Raw genomic sequence first — 25,818 nt, forward strand, 5'->3', positions numbered from 1 at the left:
TATCCTGGTTAGATGGCCTGGGTGGACCGCATTATATTGTACTCCAGTTGTTTTCGTGATGGCGATATTCGCGAGACTTGCCTTGCTTTTGATAGCTTATTGGGGTGTGGAACCTTCGTATGGCAGTGAGAAGGATATCAGCGAGGAGGATTACTACAAAAGTAAGTGTTAAGCCAATCCTATGTGCAAATATTTCGATCACTGACGTCCAAAATCACTCACCACAGTAGGCGATGTTCTGCAAGGTCATGTTTACTTGGTTTCTTCTTCCCAAGAGTCCTCATGAAATTTTAATCTCTCAAATGGAAAAAAAAGGCGGTGTGATGGTTTCATTTCACCTTCTTAAGGATTCCTGTTAAGATATCCACTATTTCTAGATTCTAGAAAATCCATGTGTAACACTCATAGGAAACAAAAGCGCCATATTAAAGAAAGATCAATGGTTGAACGAACACTGACCCGAGGGCAAGATAAGCTGTTTTAAGAAACCAGCTTAAGGCATTGTAACAGTTCGTAATGCAGTGAAATAGATTCCTGGTATTTTCAGCTGAAAAGATGTTTACATCTGATGCATATTTCGTCCATCAGGCGGTTAGAACTTCTGCAGATATGATAACGCTATCCAGTGGATAAATCCCTATCCGGTGGATGGCGCTGTACGTTTTGGTAACACTTATCCGCTAGATAGTGATTTATCCGTTGGATAGCACTATCCTCCCGTTGAATAACCGGAGCCAGACGGTTAGAACTTCTGCAGATAGGGAGATCAAGAAAATAGCTACAACATTGTTGTCTTGTGTTCTTCTCTATCAGGGTTTCAAAACATTCCACCCGCTATTGAAACTGCTAAGATGCTCTACAAGACCTTCTTTGTAGGGGAAGCTAGAAAAATCCAGAAACGACAAATCCTTGGAAACTATTTTGACGTAATTCTTGTCGTTGATTCATCCAGCTCCGTTAGCAGTGGAGAATTCGCGAAAGGATTGAAAGCTTTGCGAGATCTTGTGGGCAAATCACGAAATGACACTGTCTATGCAGCCGTTACTTATGCGACCCGTGCCAAAATTGAGTTTAAATTCGCTTCGCGTTTCATCGCAGATGAAAAAATTGGCGCCATCAGGCGCACCGGCGGGAAAACTAACACTCAGGCTGCGCTCAAACTTTGTAGAAGGATGTACACTGAGGCTCAATATGGCGCCCGGCAAGGAAGCTTCCACAGAATTCTTATAGTCACAGACGGCCAGTCCAACATCAAGAGGAATGAAACTATTCCCAGTGCGTTTGAACTTAAAATGATGGGAATCGAAATATTTGTAATCGCGGTAGGTGAATACCTTGAGGGGATCAAAGAATTGGTACAGGTGGCAAGCTCATCTGATGCTCATATGTACCGTGTGTTAAATATGAGTGGACTGGTACAGATCATCAAGCTCATTCCTGATCAGGCCGGGAAAAAAACGTGGATTGAAGAAAGTTTTGGACAATCTGAAGGAGACGGTGAGGAATCAAGTCCCTTAGGAAGACTTTAATTCCAAAAGTTGACGTATTGACGTCAGTGACCGGTAATAATTTATCTCCTGAGTGGGGAGGTGTGGAGGATTTTGATTGTGTCATCATAAAATTTACCTGATCCTTCACAATGCTCGGTAACATTCAAACGATCTCCTCTCATTAGCAGTTAATTGGCATTAAATCATCTATAGTCCCCCTCCACTTAAACTCTGTTGGCGAGGACGAATTCTCCCCCTCCCCTCCCCCACTCCGTTCCTCTTGAAAGCATGTGATCCAGCCAGAATCCTCCGCCGCCCTCCCAGGCGGTAAATGGTGATTGGTGATGTAAATGTAGATGTTTGTGTTTTTGATATATAAAGAACAGCCTCAGGGAGTAATATTGGGTGCTATGGGAAATGTGATTATGGGGTTTTCTTGAAAAAAGATATACCTCGTGTGTTTCTCTACGACAACTAAGAAAATAGAGGCAATGTTATATACATAATTATATATCTCTAGTGCCGTAGAAGAGAGTAAAAATAAATTTCAGTTGTCAGGAAATAAAACGAGAGTGACTTTAGCTTGCACCAATGAAACAGTTTGAAGACTTTGGAAAAGGCCTTCTAATAGGAAAGCGTCTAACTGATAAGGCTTAGCATCGTAAATTGCGATTGAAGCATCAAACAATACATACACATAGAAACTAAAGCTGGTTTAATGTGTCCTAGTTTGTCATATACTGATTCAATAGTTGCTTTTGGAGTCTAAAGGGTAAAATTATGTAATCATCATTTTTTCTATCGCGGTCAAGATTTGAGCAGAAAGGAAAAAAACCTGTCCACAGTTAAAATCACCCTATGAGTAAAAACGAAAGAAAATTAGCAAAAACAAACAAACAAAAAGGTAGATACATAAAATATGACAATGCCAAAAACATTTTTAAAATGCTGATGCTTTAACAACACTAGCCAAAGAAACTGTGAAGCAAACAAGCAAAAAACAAACTAGAGAAAAAAATTACAAACAAATATAAAACAAAACAAAACAAAACATTTAAAGAGGCAAACAACTGGCAAAAGGGCCACTAACAGACCAACGTTCTAATTACCAAAAAATAACAAATGATAGCCTTTTCCATTGTGATTTGAGCACACGCATTTATCATTCATAATGGACATGGATAAACATTATTGCCTTCCAAGTATGACTGCTTGCCTTATCTTCATGACTTCTGATTCCCAACTGCGTCTGTAACTGACCGGTGTTACGAGTTTGACAACTTCAACGAGACCTTGCATGTCACCAGCTCTGTATAAATGCGCATCCAATGAACTAGCTAGGTGCGCCAATTCATAAATTCCATCCAAGTATTCTCCTACTCCAATCACAAAGATCTCTGCCCCGTTGAGCTTCAGGTCCATGGCATTCAAAAGGGTTTTGTTCGGTTTCACGTTGGACTGTCCATCAGTCACAACCAGAACGCGTTTGAAACTTCCGGCCCGGGCTCCGCTGCCAAGATTTTGAAAAAGTCGTAAGCTTTTCTCTAACGCCTCTTGCATGTTTGTTTTTCCGCCGGTTCTTTGCAGTCTCTCCAGTTTTTCATTGGCTTTTTCACTGGTAGTAAATGTGAAGACAGTATGCGCCTGATTGGCTACTGTAATAGCTGCGTGTAAAGAGTCTGCTGCACCCCTGTCAATCAACATTTGAATGGCTTTGATGCCCTTCTGGAATTCAGCCCTGCTGATCGAGCTGGAGGAGTCGATGATATAAATGATATCATAGTGGCCACGTAGTTGTCTTTTGAGGCGAGAAGCGTCCGTTTGCGCCAAAAAGTGCATTTGAAGCTTCTTGCTTGTGGTTCTTGCAGACGGAATGTGCTGAAATTCTTGAACGAGAAAGTAAAAACTGTTTTAGATTTCTGGAGAGGCACAAAGCAAGTTTGTGTTGTTGGGAAACAGATGTCTATTATGCTTAAGGACATCTGGTGCTTTCTTTAAATTGAATTTACAGAATTCTGTCACTAGAAATCTTACAAACAATTGATTTAGATGGACGATCAAACGGTCACTCTTTGCAACTGTTGACTCTGAAGACCGTTCTCCTGATGTTCAGGACATTTTGAAAAAAGAAATGCATGAAATATGATTTAGAAAACGATCATCTTTTTCCAGAAGTTGATCAATTTTGTGAATATTTTCTCGGTCTCCATTACAAAGCTTCATAGGGGAATCAGAATATCTTCTCGTGACACAACCAAAATTCTCCGACCCCCCCCCCCCCCCTCCTCAACCCCCAGAAGATAAATAATGGCCGGTCGCAAAATTGAACCCAAACAAATTTATACTGAAGTAAACATGTGTATCAGGTAAAACTACGAGTTATTTATATCTTTTGTCTCCTCAATTTTCTTTTGTTATGGCGCTTGCACACGCACATTTACTGTGTAATTAAAAGATGGAGTACTCTGAGACATGAATGCCCTAGATAGGTGAAAGGTCACACCTGTAAACACGCGATATTATTGACCGTCTACTTTTTGAACATGACTTTTTTTCTCAATTAAATCTGCCGTCATCGGGTGTTTTAGTTGGCACTGATCCTGTGATATAAACAGCGTAAAACTGAGAATATTTGTTGAATTCATGAGTTCAGCTGTACAAATGCAGAAGTATGTATTAAAACCATGCAGACTGACACAGTTTTTTTTACTTGAAGTCAAGACATCCTTTTTCGAAAGATCATCAGTCTCCTATTGAAATATAGTTGCCTCAAGAAAGTTGGTTAGTACTTGAATTCACTATGTGGGGTATTGATAAGGCTTGCTTATAGTGGAGACGGAGAAACGACATTTTAAAGTAAGCCCTTCAATTAAATAGATAATGAAAAAGTTAAAACATTAGTTCGAAAAAAAACTTAAAAATGATCTCCACTGAAATTGACCTTTTCAGCAATGGCGATAGAATCCATTAGTTTGGCAAAGCTCAGGCGAATGAGCGAACGCTACCATTTTTCTTCAGTTAAGCAGCATTCTTCTAGGTATATCGTTGTGTGAAAGGAAAGATTTAGAATGCCACCTTTTGCCACAGGCTCTCTCTCGGACGGTTTGCTCAAACGTTGATCGATACAAGAAAATATCTAGACATTGAGTCGCGCGATGAAATCATACTTTTCGTCAACTTTGTAATCAATATGTCTGTTTATAAAAAAAAGAAATCGAATTCAATCAGAATTGTAAGTGTTTTCAATCGTTCTGTACTAGAGTTATAAAATTATCGCCGCAGCTTCAGTATACCCCAATCACAGTTTTTCAAACTTTCCTTTAAGAAAAACCTCTCTATGTTAGAAACTGCTATTTCACGATCCTAGTTCAGGCTCTGACAACATCTAGGGTTCATATCTAGGTAGAAGTTCAAGCACATTCCATTGATAAGAAAGTTAACATACACAAACAACCTACTGTTATAATCCTCCAGAAGCCTTCTGTCATTCTGAAAATCACAGGACACCTCAATTACAAGTACTTGAATTAAAACCCACAAAAGTCGAAGAAAACAGGACATTTGTTTTGCTTTTTGTAGAAGTCAGTGTGGTCACCAGATGACTCTTAGCATGTATAAGAAATGCCAAAGATACCCCAAATGGAGTCTTTAATATCAATATTAGTGTCACTTCATTTATTTACGTCTCCTTTAACTCAGTCGTCTTTGATGCAGATCGCCGTAAGCCGTGTTTTGTTTCAGAGGAGGATCTGTTCTGCACTGGGCTTTCATTTGTCGATGATAGAGCTTGTCTTTCTGCCGACCTGAGAAGTTTTAGCTAGCCATTTTATCAATGCCTTTAAACTCTTTTAAAGTTTTTCAATTGAAAATACTGTCGAGTTCGCTGTTTTTATTTTTTTTTTCGGCCAGTGGGTCAATTTTTTTTCAGAGATAGGCATCGTTTGTTATCCTCTTGGCGATACGCCACATCATGATCTCCGGCTGTCACCGCGGGATTGTGCTAATAAGAGGATTATTTAATTGATAAAAGTAATATTAAGTCATGAAGATCTTGCCGTGACCGTGTTCAGGAGACTTTTCAACACTTTTGGTAATCTAATAGATGACATATTTCTGTTTAAGTGAATACAAAGTCCAGAAGATTTGGGGTCGAGCTTTGAAAAAGGTGGAAACAAACACGCGAGTCTATAAAAAAAAGGAAAGAAAAAAAGAACCCCACACTAGTAAACGAAAAAGATTGAATGTGAAACAGATCAACACAAAAAACATTCATAACAGCCAGAGTATGCAAATATAACAAACAACAAACTCGCTCTAATTAGATGTAAAGGTTGAATTTCTCTATAATAATTCCGATTTTAATATGACAACAATTAGGCATTGCAACTACTTATTGCAGCGCCGTAAACAGTTTGTTGCCTTTGATGGATTTCCAGCTCTTATAGCAAAGATCGCTGAACAAGAGGAAGATTAGACTAGACAGACGAGAAGACCGAAATTATCACATAAGCTCATAGTTGTGGACTAGATTTTCGTCCAACATTTAAAAACTAGAGGCCGATTACCCAAGAACAGCTGAGGAGTTAAAGTTTTGCGAGCAGTTGAGGTGCTACAATTTTGCGAGTAGCGGATCGAGGTGTTAAAATTTTATGGAACTCTTCTAACTTTTAATCTTAGAAGTTGGGAAGAACTTTTGGTAAAAGGTGTAGCATTGGAAATAAAGGGGAAAAGAGAACAGAAATTAAACATTAATTAACAAAATCAGGCTGTCGAAGTGGTATCCACAATTGGCTTAGCAGAGACTTACCAAAAACATTTATTATAAATAATTGGCCAGCCATTGGTGTGTGATCCTCCCCAACACAGGGCTACATATTCGACCAATGCTGGCGTTTAAAACGATGTATGCTGATGTTTCTCCTCCTGACCATTCTTCGGGTTGGATGGTATTACTAGAGGAGCTGCTTGCACTAGAAAACAAGCTCCTTCAAGCTGGTCTTTTATCGACGTTGCCTTCCGCTGGTACGTTTGAACTTTTTTCGGGGCTGTCTTAATTGGGGAATTCCCTGTAATTCCAAAATGCTTTCTTTTGCTCACTGCTGCTTATGTTAAATGGGTGATTAGTAACTGTTAGTCAAATCTGTCGCAATTTCTCCTCTACTGTAAGGCTATATTACCGACTTCGCGCGAGCAAACAGTCAAAATCGCCAAGCTTCGCAAAGCAAAAGCCGTCAACTTCAAAAACAGTTTTCGGAGAAATAGTAAGAGGTGCGCTGAGGTACGATACACTCATAAATATTCTTATCTATAGGGAATAATAAATTGTACTTTTTAGACAAATGGAAGCAAGGAATAGTAAAAAAGAAATTAGAGAATGAGTTGCGATTGACAGAGATTTGTACCCTCTGAAAAAGTTTTTCTAATTCTTAAAATACAAAAATATAAATTGCATATCAAATATTCAGTGGCCTCAAGTTATTGGGGAAGGCTTTGTATTTCAATTACCATTTTTCTAGTATGCAGAGCTTGGCATTAGGGACTTGGACCTAGACTTGAACTTTCCCCTTCAAAACGCCGCAACCACACGGTAAGGCCACCATATTGGAAATATGAGAGGATCATATTACAAACCTTTGTATGGGAGGTTAGGCTCCGCTCTGTAACTCAGTAAATAATGAAGGAAATAAACTCGAACCATCAGAAAGGCAAAAACTATTTTGATCAGAGCTTCTATAGCTCGTTTCTAAGGGTTTTTTCTATTTCGGTTATAAGCCGTCTCGGCTATGAGCCCCTCTGTTTATACACCCTCCTAAAACCCCTTATGAAGTTGTGTAAGCCCAGGGCTTAGAAGCGGCAGTTTACGTTATGAGGTGTTATAACTTTCTCTTCTTCCTCCTACATTGCTTTCTCAGTGCCTTTATAAAAATAGATAAAGTCCACTAAACTACTTTGAGAGCAAACGAAGATATGAGTAATGGAGTCACATGTCACAAGATGAGTTAATAAGTTGGAATATACGCATATCACTGAGATGGTGCGTTAAATCAGAACACCAGGATTGATGGAAAGCTCTCAGAAATAGAGTCCTTGCTTTACAGAGTTTAAGATGCCATCAACATACGTGACCACCGCCTTTTGCATTTCTTCTTTATCGACGTTTTTCTCGTCGCCAGGAAATAAAACGCATGTTCGGAAGATGGACGAGTCGCTTGACAACTGACTTGGACAACGCAAGCCAATATTGTCGGGAAGAAACGTCTTGATTTCAGCTCCGTCATTCGTTCCTCCGGCGCGTTGAGCCAATACGCCTTGTCCCACTTGTGTTCAGAGACAACATGCAGCTGCAGATTCTCGTCGAAGGTTTTCTCTGTGCCCATAAATTCCTTGTTTAAATCTGAAAGAGGCAGGCCGTCTTGCAATTCCTTGTTGGACGACCACATTTCAGCCTGGATATGAGCCTTCTTTTCTCGAATTGTTCCGAAGGAATTCAGCTTCTTTGATTCCTTGTACCTAGCGATCACACCACAGCGAAAATTTTTACGGCTCAGGAATATCTCGATAGCGAAAGGCTGGGAACCAAGATCACCGATATTTCTAACTGTCCGTGTACCTCCTCCATTAGGAAAAAGTGCAGCTCTCGACATTTTGATTGCTGGGTGACAAACTCCATATTCATCTGTGTCCTCTTTGAGAATGTCCCAACAGTGGTCTGCGTCTTCACTGTCTTGAAATATGTTTTCGTGTCTGTTTATGGTTTTCTCCTCGTCCACTGCTATAAACGATCTTGAGGGCTTCAAGGATCGACAAACTGTGCGTCTATTGGCGTCCCAAAATGTCCACGAACCCGACCAGACAGCAAGGACACTGTTACAGAAATTAGTCCACTGAGAAGCTGCGATACTGGCCATATCGACTCACGCCACCAGAGATATCGCACAGCAAATTGTTCGATACGTGCCCCTTCAAAAGTAATTTGAGATCACGTAAAGATAATTGCAAAAGTCACAGCCACGCCACCTCGGAAAAAAAAAACAGTCTGATAATTTGGCTAATGATATAGAAATAACCTTGAAGCATTGCACAAAAATAAAGGCTGTATAATGACGCTAGAAGGAAGTGTTGCAGAAGATTTGTTCACATGCAAAACAGAAAACACGTCGCATCTCACATATTTATTAGCTTGTGTACAGCTGCCCCCTATCCTCTAAAAGAAAATCGGGAGGGGCACCCTTCTCGCTGTACGCAGGTTAGTAAACTACAAGCTGAAAGTGCTATTTATTAATGGTCAAGTAAGATTACCACGCTTTTTTCAAAGCTAGACCTGTTCTTCACGTACCTCTATAATGGGGTTGTTTTTTCAGTCTCCTCTGACGGCATGAAATCGATCAAGTACTTCAAAGGTCAGAGATCGTTCTAACGAAGGGTTAACGCTCGAAACATCAGCTTTCAGAACTCTTTGCGGTGGCCAATTTACGTTATCAACTCACTTGATAAAACCCCGATTAGTTCAAAGATCGTGTGCTGAATAATCCTTCATGGTTCACCTTTGACCATCAAGTAAGGTTCTACGGACTGAATTATGTTATAAAAGTTTTCAACAAGGATGGAGTGTTTCAGTACTGCATTGGTGGCATGGGTTCTGGAGAAGGAAAAATGAGTTATCCTTCTGGAATAGCCATTAACAAGTTCAACGACTAGATCGTGTGTGACTACAGTAATCCCAGAATCCCAGGAAGATCCTTTTCTCGTTCTTAAACAAACAGTTGGCGATAAGAACCTTAAGATTGGTCATCTCAACATCAATGGCCTTATAAACAAGCTGAGTGAGGTCCAGCACCTCTTGTATGAGATCAAGTTTGACCTTGTTGGTATTACTGAGACCCACCTTAACTCAAGCGTGTCAGACGATTGGATCAGAATTTCTGGGTATAAATTTGTGAGGAGGGATCGTGGTTCCTGTGGAGGTGGTTTTCTGATATATTTCAAAGAAGATCTTACTGTATACCCTTCTGTTTCTTGGGAAAGACCAAATTTAGAAGCATCATGGCTGAACATCACCATGAGATCCCAATCCTTCCTTGTTGGCTGTGTCTACAGACCACCTGATGACTCCTCTTTTTTCGACTCTTTCAGAGACCTGATTGCTAACATCTGGCTGAAAAGAAAAAATGTAATCCTTGTTGGCGACTTCAAGTCTGATATGTTGCACAAACCTAACAATAGGGAATCTGAATATGGAAAATGCCTACGAGGGATTCTATGTAGCTGTGGACTAAAAAACATTATTAACAGCCCAACTCGTATTACTGCCAACTCCAAGTCACTCATTGACCTCGTGATCACTAGTCAACCCTCAAAAATCCAAACCTCTGGCTCCATCGACCTGGGTATCTCTGACCACCACCTAATATTCGCAGTCTTCAAAGTTGCAAGAGGTAATGCAAAACCCAAAGTTATCCCAACTAGGAATTATAAATCGCTCGACACAAGGCAACTTAGAAGTGACTTCGATCGGGCTCCCTGGCATATAACTAGTTTATTCGACGACATCGATGACAGTGTAGACGCTTGGCAATGTCTATACAATGAAATCCTACATCACCACCTACCCCCACGAGATGCTAAAATGAGAGATAAGTCTCTTCCTTGTATCAACACCTCCATCGGGAAAGAAATGAACAAAAGATACAAGCTCCTTAAAAAGGCAAAGTCATCAGGCGACCCCGAAGTATGGAGTCTCTACAAACAGAAGCAACATGAGGTTAAGAAGCTACTAAGGAGTGCTGAAGCTGATTATTGGCAAAAATTATTCAATGAAGCTACTGATTCTAATGAATTTTGGAAATTGACCAACCAAGTCTTGAGGAAACATAAAGTTAAAAACATCGGTCCAATCTGTGATCATAACGAGGAGATAATAACCCATGACTTAGAAAAGACAGAGTATTTTAATGACTTTTTTGTGAATGTCAGCAAATATCTCACTAACCAACTAGAGTCACTCCTACCAGGGACAAAACTGACATGAGCTGGGAACTAGTAAAAAACAAACTGATTAAAGCTGCTAACCCCAAGAAGGCTACTGGTCCAGACCAAGTATCCCTCAAGGTCCTCTCCATGATTGGTGACCCTGTTATCCACAATCTTTTACCAATCTTCAGGAAGAGTATATGTGATGCATCTTGCCCTTCAAGTTGGAAATTATCACGTGTCAACCCCATATTTAAGAAAGGCTCACCAACAGAAGTGAACAACTACAGACCTATCTCCCTCCTCAGTATCCCTGGGAAAATCTTAGAAGATGTTGTCAGTGATACCTTGAACAACCATTTGGACACACAAGGCTTGCTATCTCATAGACAGTGGGGTTTTTGCAAAAATTATTCAACTGAAAGCCTCTTACTTCACCTAACAGAGACCTGGAAAAATGCGCTAGACAAGGGCCTGACAGTAGGCGTGCTTTTTATTGACTTTCGAAAAGCATTCGACACAGTGAACCATACCATCCTTCTAGAGAAGCTAAAGGCCATTGGGATATCTGGCGATTTGCTTTCGTGGCTTATCGATTACATGTCTGCACGTAAGCAATTTGTCCAAATATCAGGATATCAGTCCGAGCCCAAAACCATCGCACATGGAGTTCCCCAAGGCTCAATACTAGGGCCCAAATTATTTTCAATATTTGTAAACAATCTTCCAGAATCAATAACTAGTGGTGAATTATTTATGTTTGCCGATGATACCACTAGTTTTACAACTGGAATTAACATCGACGATATCATCTTAACACTCCAGTCTGTACTAGACCAGCTGCACACCTGGTGTCAATCTAACAGATTAATCGCCAACGAATCGAGATCTGAAGCCCTGATAATTTCTAGCCAGAACTTTATTGACCCCCTGCCACGTTTGGCCTTTGGTAATAGCTTTATTGGGTACAAATCATCATCTAAATGTCTCGGGGTGACAATTGACAGCAAGCTGTCATGGCAGGAGCACATAAAGAACGTTTGTAAGTCATTCAGCAACAAAGTCGCAGTACTGAGTCGGATAAAGTTTTTACCGATACCAACCTTAGAAAACATTTATTATAAAACTATTATCCCTAGCGTTTAGTACGGCATTGTAGTCTGGGGGTCTTGTTCTTCAACCTTGACGGATGATATTGATCGAATTCATTTAAGAACTACTAGAATTATTTACAATCTACCCCATAGCATCCACAGAGATGACATCATGAACGCTCCACACTGGAACTCTATTGTTTCATTTTACATCAGGAGACTTTTAGTTATTACGTACAATATCTATCATGGAAATAGCATCGAGCCTCTAAATGACTTAATAGTGAAATCAGAGACTCCTTATGACTTAAGAAAATCCTTAAAAATTAGGGTTCATAGACCAAGAACAGAAATAGGAAGATCTTTATTTAAGCACAGAGCTGCACTATCCTGGAACCTCCTTCCTGAAGACATCAAGAACTGTTCAAACTTAACTTCTTTCAAGAGAAAACTCAGGGAAAATAAGAGAATTCTGAAATCTATCAGTTTTGCGAAAGCCTCCTGCAGCGTTTCCAACAAATCTGTTGACTTTAAATACTTTTAACATTTACTCCGTATTGTTATTAATATTTATTTCTTTCAATTGTCATTATTTACATACCCATTTTCGGTTTATTCACTTATTAGGTTTTTATTAATTGATAGTTTAATTGGTGCAGGTCCACATCAGGACGTAATGTCTTGCCTATCCCTCAACCTGCTTTATTAAATAAACTATGATGATGATGATGATGATGATGACTATGTTCGGTTCTCTCTAGCGTTCGACTATGATCACTTTATTTTGAACGGAAACTACTAGGATTTCCAGCCCTGAGTGTATACAGGTCACTAATACCAATAACATGCTACCACATTAATTCAACAGTCCCTCGTCAGTTGTTTTGTATTGTTTGAAAAGCCGAATTATACACACATTTTTATTGGTTTTTACTTGCTATGATATAACTTAGACACAATGTGCGCTCTGATTGGTGAACAATCTATTCAATTTTTGCCAGCATAACCATAGAAAACTGAAACTTCTTCCCTTCCTGTAAAATGGCGTGCACGGGGCGAATTTCCAGATTTTATTTTGGTAAGGGCCTTTGGTTTAAAGGAAACGTAGAGGACGCTTTGAACGTCAAAAACAACGACAAAGATGTTGTTTTTTTTAACATCATCAAATCTTATATTTAAAATTAAAAAAAGTGAATGTGCTCCCAAGATTTATGGCAATTCTAATTGTTGTCCGAGATTTTAGCTTTCGTTTGATAGTCTGCCAATTTCAAGCGTTTTAAGCTCTTACTGTAAATTTTACCGAGGACTCCATTAAATTTGAGCTTTAATACAAGCTGAGGCAACAGAAACCAATTTGGTTGAGGAAAATAGAGGACCACTGGTGCACAAAATAGCTGGACGATGTTTAAATCGCATTTTCATGCTGTCAGTTTCTATTGCTTTGATTAGTGTATCATCCTTTTTGACGGTTTTCATGAGACTCAGTGACTTGATCACAAAATAGGATTAATTTATCGTTCTCTCTGACAAACCTCTTGTATATTTCTGTCATAAAAGCAGTGAACACTCTTTCTATCGGTTTACCAGCTGATAAACCACTTGGAATTTGGAAGAACACTCGAAAAGTTTGTGAACCACTCAGGTTCGCAAAAACCCGCGTGTAGTTTACAGGATTCCTCGTTAGTGCCGCAAAGTCTAGGGATATCCGGTCGACTCTTTAGGACTTAACTTCTGCCTTTGTAGAGCACGCCCTGAATACCCAATACGAAGTAAAGTTTATTGATGTGATCGTTATCTCTACATATGCAGGGTGAAAGAGGCAATCCACTCTAGACTTCACCCTGACAACATCAACAGCGAAGGTGGAATAGAAATCCCAAAAGACTGGATGCCGACGATCAATAAACACAGCAGCAGGATAGCCGTGCGGCAGCGGACCACAGAGCGAACCTGATCCGAGGTTGCACCGACCACAGCCGTGGAATTTCATTCAATCACAGCTGAGCCCAACAGTAAGAAGACTAGCAGTATGCAGTCGAAACGTCGCGATTCACACCCGAGGTGACCACCGTCGTGGGACAAAAGAAGTGTTATTTACCACGATGACAAAATGTCGTGTGAAAACTGCGTAAGGCCGCTAGCAAAAAAAAGGAAGAATTTTGGGTCGTGTGTTTGTGTTTATATGCAGAAAGTGTAGCTACGCTATTGGTGGGAACATAGTAACGAGAATGGTAACTAGGCGCAGTAGTGTTTCAGAACTAGGTCCCTTAACAGAGCGTTAAGCAAAAATGGATATTGCATCTCTTTATACTGTCATTCCCAAAGGCGAAGGTCTTCTGGCCCTCAAACATTTTTTTAGTCAACGCACTGTTAAGGAAACTAGTTCTGAAACACTGATTTGCCTAGCCGAACTAGTGCTTACACTCAATTGCTTTTTCATTCCCCGGCGGTTACAACTTTCCAAACAATAATAATAATAACAATCTTTTATTAGGAAGCTCCATCACGATAGTGGTTTACATAGAGGTCCTAAATACTAGATGTGTATTATATAAAAATACAATTAAAATATAGAAATTTGAGCTAAAATCGGAATATAAAAATGATTACAACACATACACTGCAAAATTAATTTTAAAAAATACTTCATTATAAAAAGCAGAAAAAAAAAACATTCTTAAAAATTGGCAAACTTACTGAGTTTCTTACAGTTCTCTCTAACTCATTAAAGTCTTTGAAACAGTGATACCGCGAACGATGTTTTCCCCAATTTTATTTGATTTTGGGGAGCTTTATAGTATCGTTATTGCGCGTATTGTAGGAGTGCATATCACTCTTTCTTACAGTGTCCAAAGAATGATTAATTTCGCCATTAATACACTTGTATGCATATATATATCGATGACATTTCCTACGTTCATCAAGATTTAGCCATCTCAAGACTGTTAATGCATCAGTGGATGAGGAGTGAAGTGATCTATCTAATATCAACTCATCAAGATTTAGCCATCTCAAGACTGTTAATGCATCAGTGGATGAGGAGTGAACTGATCTATCTAATATCAACTTAGCTGCGTTGTTTTGCAGAATTTGCAAGTCCTTCATTAGTGTGACATTGTCCTTGTCACCCCAGACTAAATCAGCATAATCAAAAATAGGCAGCACTAAGCTATTATAAAAAAGTAACCGAGTGTCGTAGCCATTGGCACCAAAATGGGACCCCGCTATGCCAATCTTTTTGTAGGTTTTGTCGAACACCAATTTTTCAGTCAATACAACGGCCCCAAACTTGAACTCCACGGTCGCTGCATTGACGATTGTATCGGCGCTACCTCCTTTACCAGAGAGAAGCTAACTCAAATTTGTAACTGCAGTCAAGTGCTTTCAACCGGCTCTAAAGTATACCGGGGAAATTTCTGACAATTCTTTATTCTTTTTAGACATCAAAGTTTCAATCGAAGACAACGGCTTATGCACTAGTGTATATTACAAACCTACAGACTCACATAGTTTCTTGTTGTATTCATTTTCGCATCCATCTCATGTCAAGAATTCCATTCCCTTTTCTCAGTTTTTTAGACTTCGTTGTTTATGTAAAAAACGTGGTTACCTTGTTTCTGTCGTTCAAGCGGGTCACCACCGCACCCAACTTATCGATCGACAGTCGGTACCAAATACGTCAAAAAATTCCGACCGTATTCCACTCACTCTCACATTTCACCCTCACAACCACGCAATTAAATCCATTTTTTTCAAAAACCTTAAATTACTTAAAAACGATCCAGAGACTGGCACTATCTTCTCGCAACCTCTACCTGTTCCATTCGAACGCGACAAAAACATAGGCAACTACTTGGTCAGAAGTTCACTTCAAACTAATGACCAATCCGGAACTTTTAAATGCGCTCGCGCATGATGCAAAACCTGTCCTTTCATTCACAACATTGAGAAAATATCGGGACCCAAACTGTCCATTCAGATTGCTGATCACTTCACGTGCACCTCCGCCAATGTCATCTATTGCATAACTTGCACTTACTGCAAAAAGATATGCATTGGCGAAACGGGAAGACGACTTGGTGACCGATTCTGAGAACACCTTCGCGACGTAGAAAGGAATTATAAGGACGCATCAAAACTAGTCGCTGTACACTTTAATCTATAAATTAGCATCTTCCCACCAATGTCATAGCTGCAGTTTCTGCATATAAACACACGCACAACCCACAATTCCTCCATACGCTCTGACGAGGGGTTAACGCTCGAAAACGTCAGTATTCAAACTAATTACGGTGGCCATTTTACATTATGTTCAGTTGATAAAACCAAATTGCCTTGCTACCCCCACCGACGCCGCACCTAGAAAAAAGGCCTGGGTCGAGTACCCGAAGTCTAGGCTTACTAATGATTTCCGCCCGTAAAAAAGCAAGCAAACGAAAAAAACCCTCGTCTTTCTCTGCCAATTGTGTTTTTAGTGTAGCTGTGTTTGTCTGTGTTAATCTCATAGCCTCACATCTGTGCAGGTCCCTCGTGTAACTGAGGTTTTGATTGATACATACAAACATAGATAAAATTTAACATACATACATACACATATGCGGCACTGTGCAAAGTAATGTAAACGATAAACGCCGAATATCGCGATTATCGCGATATATCAGTGATACTTGTTTGAAAACCACCCACGGCTTTTTATCCTGCGGAGTATAAAATTCCCTTATGATCTTCGCGTAGTTAATCAAAGAGCCATTGAGTCTTAATATATTTGTTTGATTACGGGTGTAGAAGTGTTGTTCATTATTCACTTATTGCACTCGAATAGAAAATAAACACAAAGTTCGTTGCTCGATCGATTTGAAAAACTTTGAAAGCCATACAGGGCTTTTGCGCTATAGAGTATGAATTACCCCTTAGACCTTTTTATCAAATATGTAAATTTGACTACGTGTGTACAAGTATTGTCCATTATTCACTTGTTGCACTCACACAACACAACAAAGTCAAACAAAGTCCATTGTTACATCGATTTTCGATCGTGTTTGAAAACCAGCCACAGCGTATTACCCTGTAAAGTATAAAATGTCCTTATAATCTTCACGTAATTAATTAAAAAGCCAATGAGTCTAATACCCCATTCACACTAGAAAACTTGTTTAGTTAAACCAGGTTTAAATGAATAAAAATCAGAAGCAGAGAACTGAAAAACTAAATTTTCCACAAGATTCAAGCAATTGCTAAATTGTATTTTCAATGTGCCACATTTGAAGTCAACCAAATATTGATTTGAGCAGCTTCTATGGAGCTGTTGTGTTAAACCATGTTTAACAAAACAGCTTGAAAGCATGTTTAGGCTTTGGTGTGAATGTGGTATAAATCTCTTTAATTCATGCTTGATTACGCGTGCAGAAGTGTTGTTCATTATTCGCTTGTTGCACTCGTACAGCAACAAAGTCCGTTGATAGATCGATTTCCGATCATGTTTAAAAAACTTTGTAAACTACGTTTTAAATTTTTTTTTTATTTAACTCTGCTTATTTAAAGTTATTGAGTCTAAATATATTTGTTTGATCACGCACGTGTGGAGGTGTTGTTGATTACTCACTAAAATAGGATAAAATATGTATGTAGACAGGAAGAGCAATTTGAAATATCATATAATTATTTCGCTTGAACGAGATATAGTAGACAACCATTTAATTTTCGCCATATGAAAACTCACTCAAGGGAAATTTTAGCTTGAACGGTATATCGCAATGACTCATCCCTGACTCAGTGATAAATCGCTGCAGCAATATTTCACTGAAGAGATAAGTCGTGATGATGTTCCACAAGCTCTACGATATATGGTTGGAGGAGTCTATTGGTTTAATGGTCTTGAAGTTCAATTAAAAACCAGTAAAGTTGGTGAAACCTTATTTGATCAGCATTTCTATGGCTTGTTCTGAAGAGCTTTTTTTGTTCCGGTTACGGGCTCCCTCTGATATAAGCCCGGGTCTTAAAAGCGGCAATTTACGTTATGAGATTTTCCAATCATCTCCTACTCGCCAACATTGCATTCAAAACAACTTAAATAAAAATGTATCCGTTTTACACCTGTTCAGCCGGATTGCAATTTGAAAAACATTTGAGCCTTTATTTAAAGAAAAATCGACTGTAAAAGCTCACAACAAACATGGAGGAAAAGCCAGTCAAAAAACCTAGTGGTCACTAACCGAACGGCGCATGCGTGCACGCGATTACATCATAATACGTCGGAACAACACCTGACGAACAGAAGAGTACTTTTCACTCGAACACACTCTCCGTTATATTTTTTATCTTGTCTGCTCGTGTCTAGTTTGACCTTGGGACTGAGAATTTTACTATGTTATTAAAAGAATGATTTTCGCTCGGAGACTGTTGTTGGTGAATGAGTTGGCAAAGGTCATAGCATAAGAGCAATATGTCTTTGAAGATGGCTGCTTCTTGAACTGTTACGTCAACAGTATTTTTTCAAGCGCCTTCAAAAAGAGATTAAATTCACCTACTTTGGAGAACCACCAAAGAATGCCTGACGGAGTTTGTTGTGTATTAGAGTTCAATACACTACTATAGAGTAACGCGTGTACAGACTAAGTGCTATACACAACTGCTTTATTAGAAGTCTTAGAATACTATGGAATCATTCGAAGTAAAATCCCCTGATGAGTGAGCAATCACGAAACAGGTTTGTAGGGATGAAAGTGTAGTCTTGTATCTACATATATATACGTATATTACCTTACAACAGCGCAAGTAAAAGAAGCAACCTCTGCCTAAAAGAAAAACTACTCATCATCTGCCGACCTGAATTATCATCACTCAATAAACATTATGAACTTCTGTCCTTATGCCGCCACAGAAACAAAGCGTCATGACGCAATAACTGAACAAAGCACTTAAGTTTGCCGGCACGCCTCTTATGCAAATTTGTATAGCATAAAAAAGATGGTTGAGTGAGCAATCACGAAACAGACTTGCAGGGACGAAAGCATAGTTACATGTTACATAGAAAACATGTTACCGGGGGTAACATGTGAAAGTGTAGTGTAGTCGTCCGGGTAAGTGTAGTCCTGAGAAGGACATGACTGTTGTCGGTGGGGGTGACTGACGTTTCGACAACCTGTGCGGAAGCCACCACTTGACTCTGATGATGACTTCCGCACGGGTTTTCGAAACGTCAGTCACAATGTGGAGGAGATCATGAAATGATAAGTATATCACTGAGATGATGCGTTCAATTGGAACACCATGATCGATGGAAAGCTGTCAGTAATAAAGTTGGCTGTGATATTGATTTTGATAATGGTTAACATCGTTGCCATGCGAGACAATAAGAGGGTCTGCAACTATAGGAAAATTCATTGGCGTTGTTACAGGATCCCACTTGGCCATTCTATTGATTTTATTGGAAACTGGTCTTTAAATTTCGGTTCTTTGGATGTATTTAGAGCAACTAGGCTAACTAACTAATTGAACTAATTGTGTTTTTTTTCCTCCTTCATTGTTTTAAAGCATCGATACTACGATATTACTGACGTAAAATGTGTTGTAAGGTAGTTTGGAAAATTTGGAATGCCGGAATTCGGAACCGGAACCGGAATACTTGGAATACCCGGAATACCCGGAATTCCCGGAATGACCGAAAAATAATAAATTTAAAAAAAATAAAAGTAAATAAATAACTAAATAAATAAGAATATTGATGATTAAAAATTGATGGTAAATTGACAACTTAATTAAATAATTTAAAACGAAATTTTTCTCTGAGGGTCCTAAATAAAAAAGACACTTACCGGGACTGTTCATGGAGATACACGTATTAGAATTAAAAAAAAAGAAGAATCCATCAGTACAAGGTTTATATTAGAAGGTATATATTCAAGGTATATATAATAAACGTGAAAAGGTGTCGAGTAACTGACGATCTCTCAATTTTAACAGTAGACGGCTGGTCTTTATGGTAGCTGCTTTGATAGCTCCCAATGTGTGGTTAACAGTTATTCAAGGTAGAGTATAATATTGTAATAGTTCGGAGCTTTTTACATTCGAACTATAAAACTAATCGGAAATATTGCATTTGTTTAATCTTCTGCAATGGTTCCGGTTGAAAAAGCGTGGCGGCCTAATGGTCATGGCGCCCTTGACATCCTACAGGTGTGTAAATGGGTAGAGGCGAATTTAAAAGGGGGAGTAACCATGTGATGGACTTGCATCCCATCCATGAGGAAGAGAGAGTACAAATATTTCGTCGCTTAGGCTGTATGGGCTACTGGCCTGACGCAGACTTTTTAAAATTTTAATACGTGTATCTCCATGAACAGTGCCGGTATGTCTTTTTTTTTTTGGGACCCTCAGAGAAAAATTTCGTATTAAGTTATTCAATTAAGTTGTGAATTTACCATAAATTTTTAATCATCAATATTCTTATTTATTTCTTAATATATTTTTATCTTTTTAAAACTTATTATTCTTCGGTCATTCCGGGAATTCCGGGTATTCCGAGTATTCCGGTTCCGGTTCTGAATTCCGGTATTCCAAATTTTCCAAACTACCACTGTAGTGTGAAAAATGTTCCTGCTAAGTGAAGCTTGCTGCAAATATTGACCAATCCCCGTCGGGATAATTACACAAGTCAGGCTTGTTAGTTTTAATTTCGTGGTCATTCACGAGATCAGGTAGAGGAAGGGTTTTCAAAATTCACAAGGCAATCGATTATTGCCCACGAGCCAGCCGAGCGAAGACGCGAGGCTGGCAAGGCGGCAGCATCATAGAGCCGTGCGAAAGTACTGTGCAGGCGGAAAAAGTCTCGAGTGATTTAGAGACATGGAAAAGAGGTGTCGATTGTCTTGTAACGGACCAATCGTAGCGCGCAGAGATTGTGACGTTAAGTCCGCATGGTTCTTATCGTCGATGCTCAGCAGCTTTGGCATTCAATTCATTGAGCGGAGTTGTCATCAAGTTTGTTTTGATTGCTTGCTCGTTGGCACTAAGCTCAGAACTCCATTTCAGCCCACAGTTCATAAAAACTCCTAGCAGCTGGCGTAGAAAAAGGATGGCCGACCCTGGTAACACTAAGAAGTAAGTGTCGAGAAATTAGTAAGAGAAATTAATGGGTAAAGGTAACGAATCTGATCCAACCGATGCGTCGGCCGACACACTACCGACACACCACCGATGCTGTACAAACAGCCGCTGTCGAACCTGGCTTTTCGAACCTGGTTTTTCGAAGGTGACGACGTCGGTTGGATCAGATTCGTTACCTTACCCAATTAATGCGTCACGCACTAAGGGAAAACTTCAAATCTCTCTTTATTTGTACTAAATTTCAATTTAGTTTGAATCATTCCGCCAGGGCGAGTTCTCTTTGACGGCATGCGGTATGTTTTCATGTTATGAGAGATGGTTATTATTCTTGTTTGACAAAATATATTTGGGATTTCATCGCTGAATCGAATTTGACTCCAGTATGAATTATCCAACTTTCGTTTCGGTCAGTCCTGTTCTGTCATCGAACTTAAGATTGCGAAAGGAAGTTGCGGAAAAATTTTTTATGCAAATGCATAATTTTATACAATGAGTTTGATTTTGAGCTGACTAGCTGCGTAAGAGAGAAAACTTTGTTGAGATAATGTATCCTTTTGAAGTCACTTCTTGTAAAGAGTTTTTTGCGGAATCTTCCACCGCGCGCTGGTGACGCGACAAATTTAGAAAAATTGCATTACCGTCGCAAGCAAAAAAATCGCTCTTGTAGCTGCAGCTTAACATTGTGAGATATGGAACCGGGCTGCCTGTCAGTTTCACGGAATGAGTTCACTTCAAACAAGTTTCATTTATGACTATTCACACTGATTCAAATTTCATTTGGTTTCAGCACTCTTTGTCAGTCTCTGCTGCGACATTCTGTGTCTTGACCGACCCTCCCTGAACGAAAAGTAACTCCCTCCTCTTACCCAGGGTACGATTTGACATAAACTCGCTTTCGCCAAATATTCAAATTTCGCGCTTATGCAGTAATCGGCTATGTTCGAATTGACCTCATGAATTTCACTATTGTAATGGTAGCGAGTTTGAATTTCCCTCGTGAATTACTAAGTCATTGTTTGGCTCTAAAGCTATTGTTTAAGATATCCTTTTATGGCCATATTTGATACACTAAACAAAGGGTATTGTCTTTGAATTTGATCAGCTTTTCTTGCTACGAGGAATTTCTCCGCGCTCGCTGGTTCAACAAACACTTGGGACTGTATCTGTCGTTTTCTTCACTTTATTACAGTCACACATTCGTTCATCACAACCGTTCTAATCGTTCTTTCTTAATGTTACAAAGTTCCCCAGTTTTAATCTTATCACACGTAAACACCCTAGATAAGTACATCCGACCGCAAAGCGAAACTGTCAAAAATATTCATTATTGTTTCTTCGTGATCCAAGACTTGTGCGTTGATTGTTTTAGGTGACCGAATATAATCCGATTACAGTCCTTAATTACCACTAGTGAAAGGAAGCAAAAGACCACAGCTGCTATTCGCTACGGATATGATTGGAACACGCAATACACGTTTCTACACGCAAGCGCACTAAAATTACTAGAAAACGTGCTGGAGCCTTATCAAAGAACAACTGTAGGAGATGATACTTCAGCTCGTCACGATAGAGATCCCGGTTTCTATACCGGTTCTCCTTTTGGTCCTTACTTGATGGAAATGATTCTTATGGCATATTTGAAACATTAGGATTTACATGTTGCGTATTTAAATTGTTCTCTTCGAATTCGTCACGTCCTCTTGAGTGGCTCACAAATTAACTTTATCAGTTATGTAAATATAACATACCATTTCGCTGTTTTTATTTCTTTAAAAGAGCAGCAAATGGGGTCGGGGGAGAGGCGGGTCCGAATCCTGTTTCAGGCACAAATTTTAGAGAAATTAGCGCTTCACTTCATAGGGAAAACTTCAGATCTCTCTTCCTTTGTACAAGATTTCAGGGAAATCTTGAGGTTTACACGGTTCACGTATATTTCAGAGGTAAATCACGCCTCACGCTGGCTCATAAACTCACGAATCACACTCGCCTTTCTGAAAAATTTACGCGTTACATCAATTTTGGCCTTAATCACGCGTCACGTATAGACCCTTTGCCACCTTTTCGCTGGCTCCAGAGTCCATTAGGCCCCGTTCATAATTTTTTTACCGATCTCCTTTCCGTCAATTTAAGGACGTTAAGCAGTCCTCGATTCCTCATCCCCACTGAAGTCCATCTCATAACAACCCTGGGAGGAACTCTTTCATCATGTTCACTGGAATACCTGATTAATGATTCATTTTCGTGCGGTAAATTGTGCTTTAGAGCCAATGCTTTACTGAAAATGGAACTCTCACATATCTCCAAGGATCCCAGAGAAGCGGCAAGTTCCGCTAAAACATCGTCGTCATCATCTCATCTGGAAGAAGAGTTGGAGCAAATGAGATCATTAAGGTGTGTGCAAATCATGCTTCTTTTCCGCGTCAGCAAAAAAAGATACATTGAAAGATCGATCTTCTTTGAATTGACCAATACTCCTCCCTTTTTGTTCAGTTCGCCTACAATGTCTCACATGTTCGTTTTGTCAGTCACATTTTGATAATCAAGGAATTATGTCAACATTAAATTTAGAATCGCGTTTGCGTGAAACGTGAACGGCAAGAGTAATCACGTGACCACGATTTTCCAGTCATTTTCACGTTTTTCGGTTGCACTTTGCCGTTTCTACGTGAGAGTAAGTTGACTTTCAGTCCATTCCGAAGTGACTCGAGCCCACGCGAAGGTTAAGCAACAAGGTTCTCGCTGTTTTATGTGAAACGTGAAAGGGCAAGCTGAAGTTTGCTGTTTCGAGTAAACGTGGTGCCAAATCCCGCTAAAATCACCTTGATTCCTCTCCTATTATGCGATGAGTCAGCTCTAATTTGGTATGGTACACCCCCCACCCCAAGCTTGAATTACTAACGACGCCAGAACGGTATCTTTGGATGGTTTTTCACCTGAGATAAAAAAATTTATTATAAGATTCTAAATGTGATACTTACTGAGAACAACAACAACAACACTACCAACAACAAAACAGAAAGCAAAACAAAGGAAAAACAAAAATGACCACAAAAATGAAAAAACTTAACTTTTGAAGTTCATGTTAGCCTATTGCATGATGAAGCCCGTTAATACAGTACAACATCAAACTTTTAATTACGTTTTTGTGAGAACAAGAATGCATCACTTTCTGTATATCTACTTCACTTGTCATTTATTCACACGCGCTCCACAGTTGTCGAGCATGATCCTGCAGTTAAGCCATGATAAGTGGGCTCAAACGAGGTTCAACTCAGTTGAATTCCTAATTGACTGTTTAATTTGGACATTTGCTTTTAGCATTCTAGAAGAGGGAGAACCATTACTTGAGCCAGCTGTCGAGGGTCCTGATGTTCCTGGTTAGTATGATCACAGAAAGTCCGATGAGTGAGCTTCATGATAACGTGTCTTAATTCATAATTGATGTACTTATTAAAGATGTTTGTTGATATAGTTTGGTTTCTCTTAAAGGCGACAGAAAATGCTATTACTTATGGTTTGGTTTACATCAGAGAAAAAGCCTCTTCATTATTGATTCTCTTCAGATTTTGAAAGAGAAATGGAAAAGGAAACCTTGCCCAAAAATATTGTCTGGTAGATTATGAATTGATCATGATACTTCTTGTTGCCCAGTCACCTTGTTTACTCATTGAATGGTCTAAATTTCAATCTGCCATCTATTTTTAGAACCCGAGGACACTCGTGCGATTCCTGATTCCGAAAGCGAACGACTTCAAGCTGAAAGTAAGTGAAAGAAAGCATTAATTAAGGAAGACGTGGAGGCGTGGTGGCCTCATGGTTAGTGCGCTCGACTCTGGATCGAGTGGTCCGGGTTCGAGCCCTGGCCGGGACATTGTGTTGTGTTCTTAGGCAAGACACTTTACTCTCACAGTGCCTCTCTTCACCCAGGTGTATAAATGGGTAGGTAATTTAATGCTGGGGGTAACCCTGCGATGGACTAGCATCCCATCCAGGGGGGAGTAGAAATACTCCTAGTCGCCTCATGCTACAGAAACCGGAATTAAGCACCGGCCTAATGGGCCACTAGGCTCGTAAACAGACTTTACTTTAATTAAGGAAGACAAGAAACAAAAACAAACGAACAAATCACAAATAGATAAAATTAGTGTTGTAAGGCCAACGTTCATTCAATTCGTTTATCTTTATGGTTGGGCGTGGAGCTTGAGCTTCTATCTTTGCCGTGAGGGGCATTGAGAGAATAACAGAATTCGAAATTACGTAGCTTTTAGTCCTAGTGCTGGATTTGTATGGGTTAGGGTTAGGGTTATTCATCATTCTTGGTGCAATTTAAACTATGATACTTGTTTAACTGCAGATGTTCATAGTTGTGAACCATTCTTATGTAAGTCTAATTGTTTTACAGAAATCGAAAAGGAACTTGATGATGTACTGCGCGGTAAGAGAGGTTTCGATGCTATTAATGAAAAAGTGACTCCAAAAACCCTGTCAAGGTGTAAAACCAATACCTTACTGAAAGCTTTCCAGGTTGGTTTTATTACCATATCGTATCGATTTTACCAGCATACTTCACCTAAGGCTGTTTCGACAGACCAACTAATAAAAGTGATTAACAACTACTGCTGTGGAAAAGACTTTGATTGCAAAAAACTGTGTGAAGTTACATTCAAAAACTGTTCCGAAGGATCTCGACATAAGTTTAGTTTTAGGGCCGTTGCAAAGGAACTCGATATTAGTTTGATTGATTAATTTTTTTGGTGTTTCGTTCGACCAAATTTGATAGCAGAGCAAGATTGTCTTGTTCGATTGTCGGATTTACAGAGATGAGAGAAGCCAGAGAAAGTGCTACGGACAGCTTGGGAGAAGCCGATGCAAATTAGGTTCTGTTGGATAAATTGAAAAGACAGCGACGATTCCTTCTAATGTTGGAAGAAGATATTGACTGACCGACGATTTTGCTAGCCTTTGAAACCGTTGAAGAGGAAGGATTGGATGTAATAATATTTTGGAAGCATTGATGATCATTTACATCAAGCACGGTGACAAGAAGAAAGTAGATAGATCAAACGAAGAAACTGACATAATCATCGATTCTGTGGACAACGAGATTGCGAAAGGGCTGTTCCGAAAACGCGGAGTGCGGAGTGGGCCAGAGGACTGTT

At 39.5% G+C, this 25,818-nt stretch overlaps 3 protein-coding genes across 9 annotated transcripts in view; 2 read left to right on the forward strand and 1 right to left on the reverse strand.

The window, feature by feature from the left end:
• The first annotated feature begins 3 nt into the window (after nucleotides 1–3).
• On the forward strand, nucleotides 4–2,226 carry LOC148741597 (integrin alpha-X-like). The gene is made up of 2 exons (XM_088743041.1): nucleotides 4–161; nucleotides 814–2,226. Exons 1-2 carry the CDS (start codon nucleotides 59–61, stop codon nucleotides 1,527–1,529), a joined length of 819 nt encoding a protein of 272 aa, XP_088599167.1. The 5' UTR covers nucleotides 4–58; the 3' UTR covers nucleotides 1,530–2,226.
• Nucleotides 2,189–5,175, reverse strand: LOC111329295 (collagen alpha-1(XXVIII) chain). Its single transcript, XM_088743051.1, has 2 exons — nucleotides 4,949–5,175; nucleotides 2,189–3,376 (listed from the first exon to the last, which is right to left on the reverse strand). The coding sequence occupies exons 1-2, from the start codon at nucleotides 5,049–5,051 to the stop codon at nucleotides 2,679–2,681; spliced, it is 801 nt and encodes a 266-aa protein (XP_088599177.1). The 5' UTR covers nucleotides 5,052–5,175; the 3' UTR covers nucleotides 2,189–2,678.
• A 15,045-nt stretch (nucleotides 5,176–20,220) lies between these two features.
• The window catches only part of LOC111342250 (transient receptor potential-gamma protein), a 122,780-nt gene continuing 117,182 nt past the window's right edge, over nucleotides 20,221–25,818 (forward strand). For 2 of the 7 annotated variants that reach the window (XM_088743203.1, XM_088743206.1), the window contains exons 1-5: nucleotides 20,221–20,653; nucleotides 22,922–23,050; nucleotides 23,978–24,036; nucleotides 24,365–24,421; nucleotides 25,062–25,183. In XM_088743203.1, coding sequence (XP_088599329.1) covers nucleotides 20,628–20,653; nucleotides 22,922–23,050; nucleotides 23,978–24,036; nucleotides 24,365–24,421; nucleotides 25,062–25,183 — 393 coding nt within the window. In that variant the 5' untranslated portion in view covers nucleotides 20,221–20,627. Of the gene's footprint in view, nucleotides 20,654–22,921; nucleotides 23,051–23,977; nucleotides 24,037–24,364; nucleotides 24,422–25,061; nucleotides 25,184–25,818 lie in introns of those variants that run through there. The other 5 variants (XM_088743214.1, XM_088743209.1, XM_088743201.1 and 2 more) reach the window with 3 other exon arrangements.

Source organism: Stylophora pistillata, chromosome 1 (assembly GCF_964205215.1).
Source record: "Stylophora pistillata chromosome 1, jaStyPist1.2, whole genome shotgun sequence".
Classification (NCBI taxonomy): Eukaryota; Metazoa; Cnidaria; class Anthozoa; order Scleractinia; family Pocilloporidae; genus Stylophora; species Stylophora pistillata.

Coding starts and splice junctions, on each gene's coding strand:
- LOC148741597 (XM_088743041.1), top strand. CDS start 59: ATGGCGATATTCGCGAGACTTGCCTTGCTTTTGATAGCTTATTGGGGT. Junction 162..813: donor CGAGGAGGATTACTACAAAA/GTAAGTGTTAAG, acceptor CTTCTCTATCAG/GGTTTCAAAACATTCCACCC.
- LOC111329295 (XM_088743051.1), bottom strand. CDS start 5,051: ATGTCCTGTTTTCTTCGACTTTTGTGGGTTTTAATTCAAGTACTTGTA. Junction 3,377..4,948: donor GCTTCTGGAGGATTATAACA/GTAGGTTGTTTG, acceptor TTCTCGTTCAAG/AATTTCAGCACATTCCGTCT.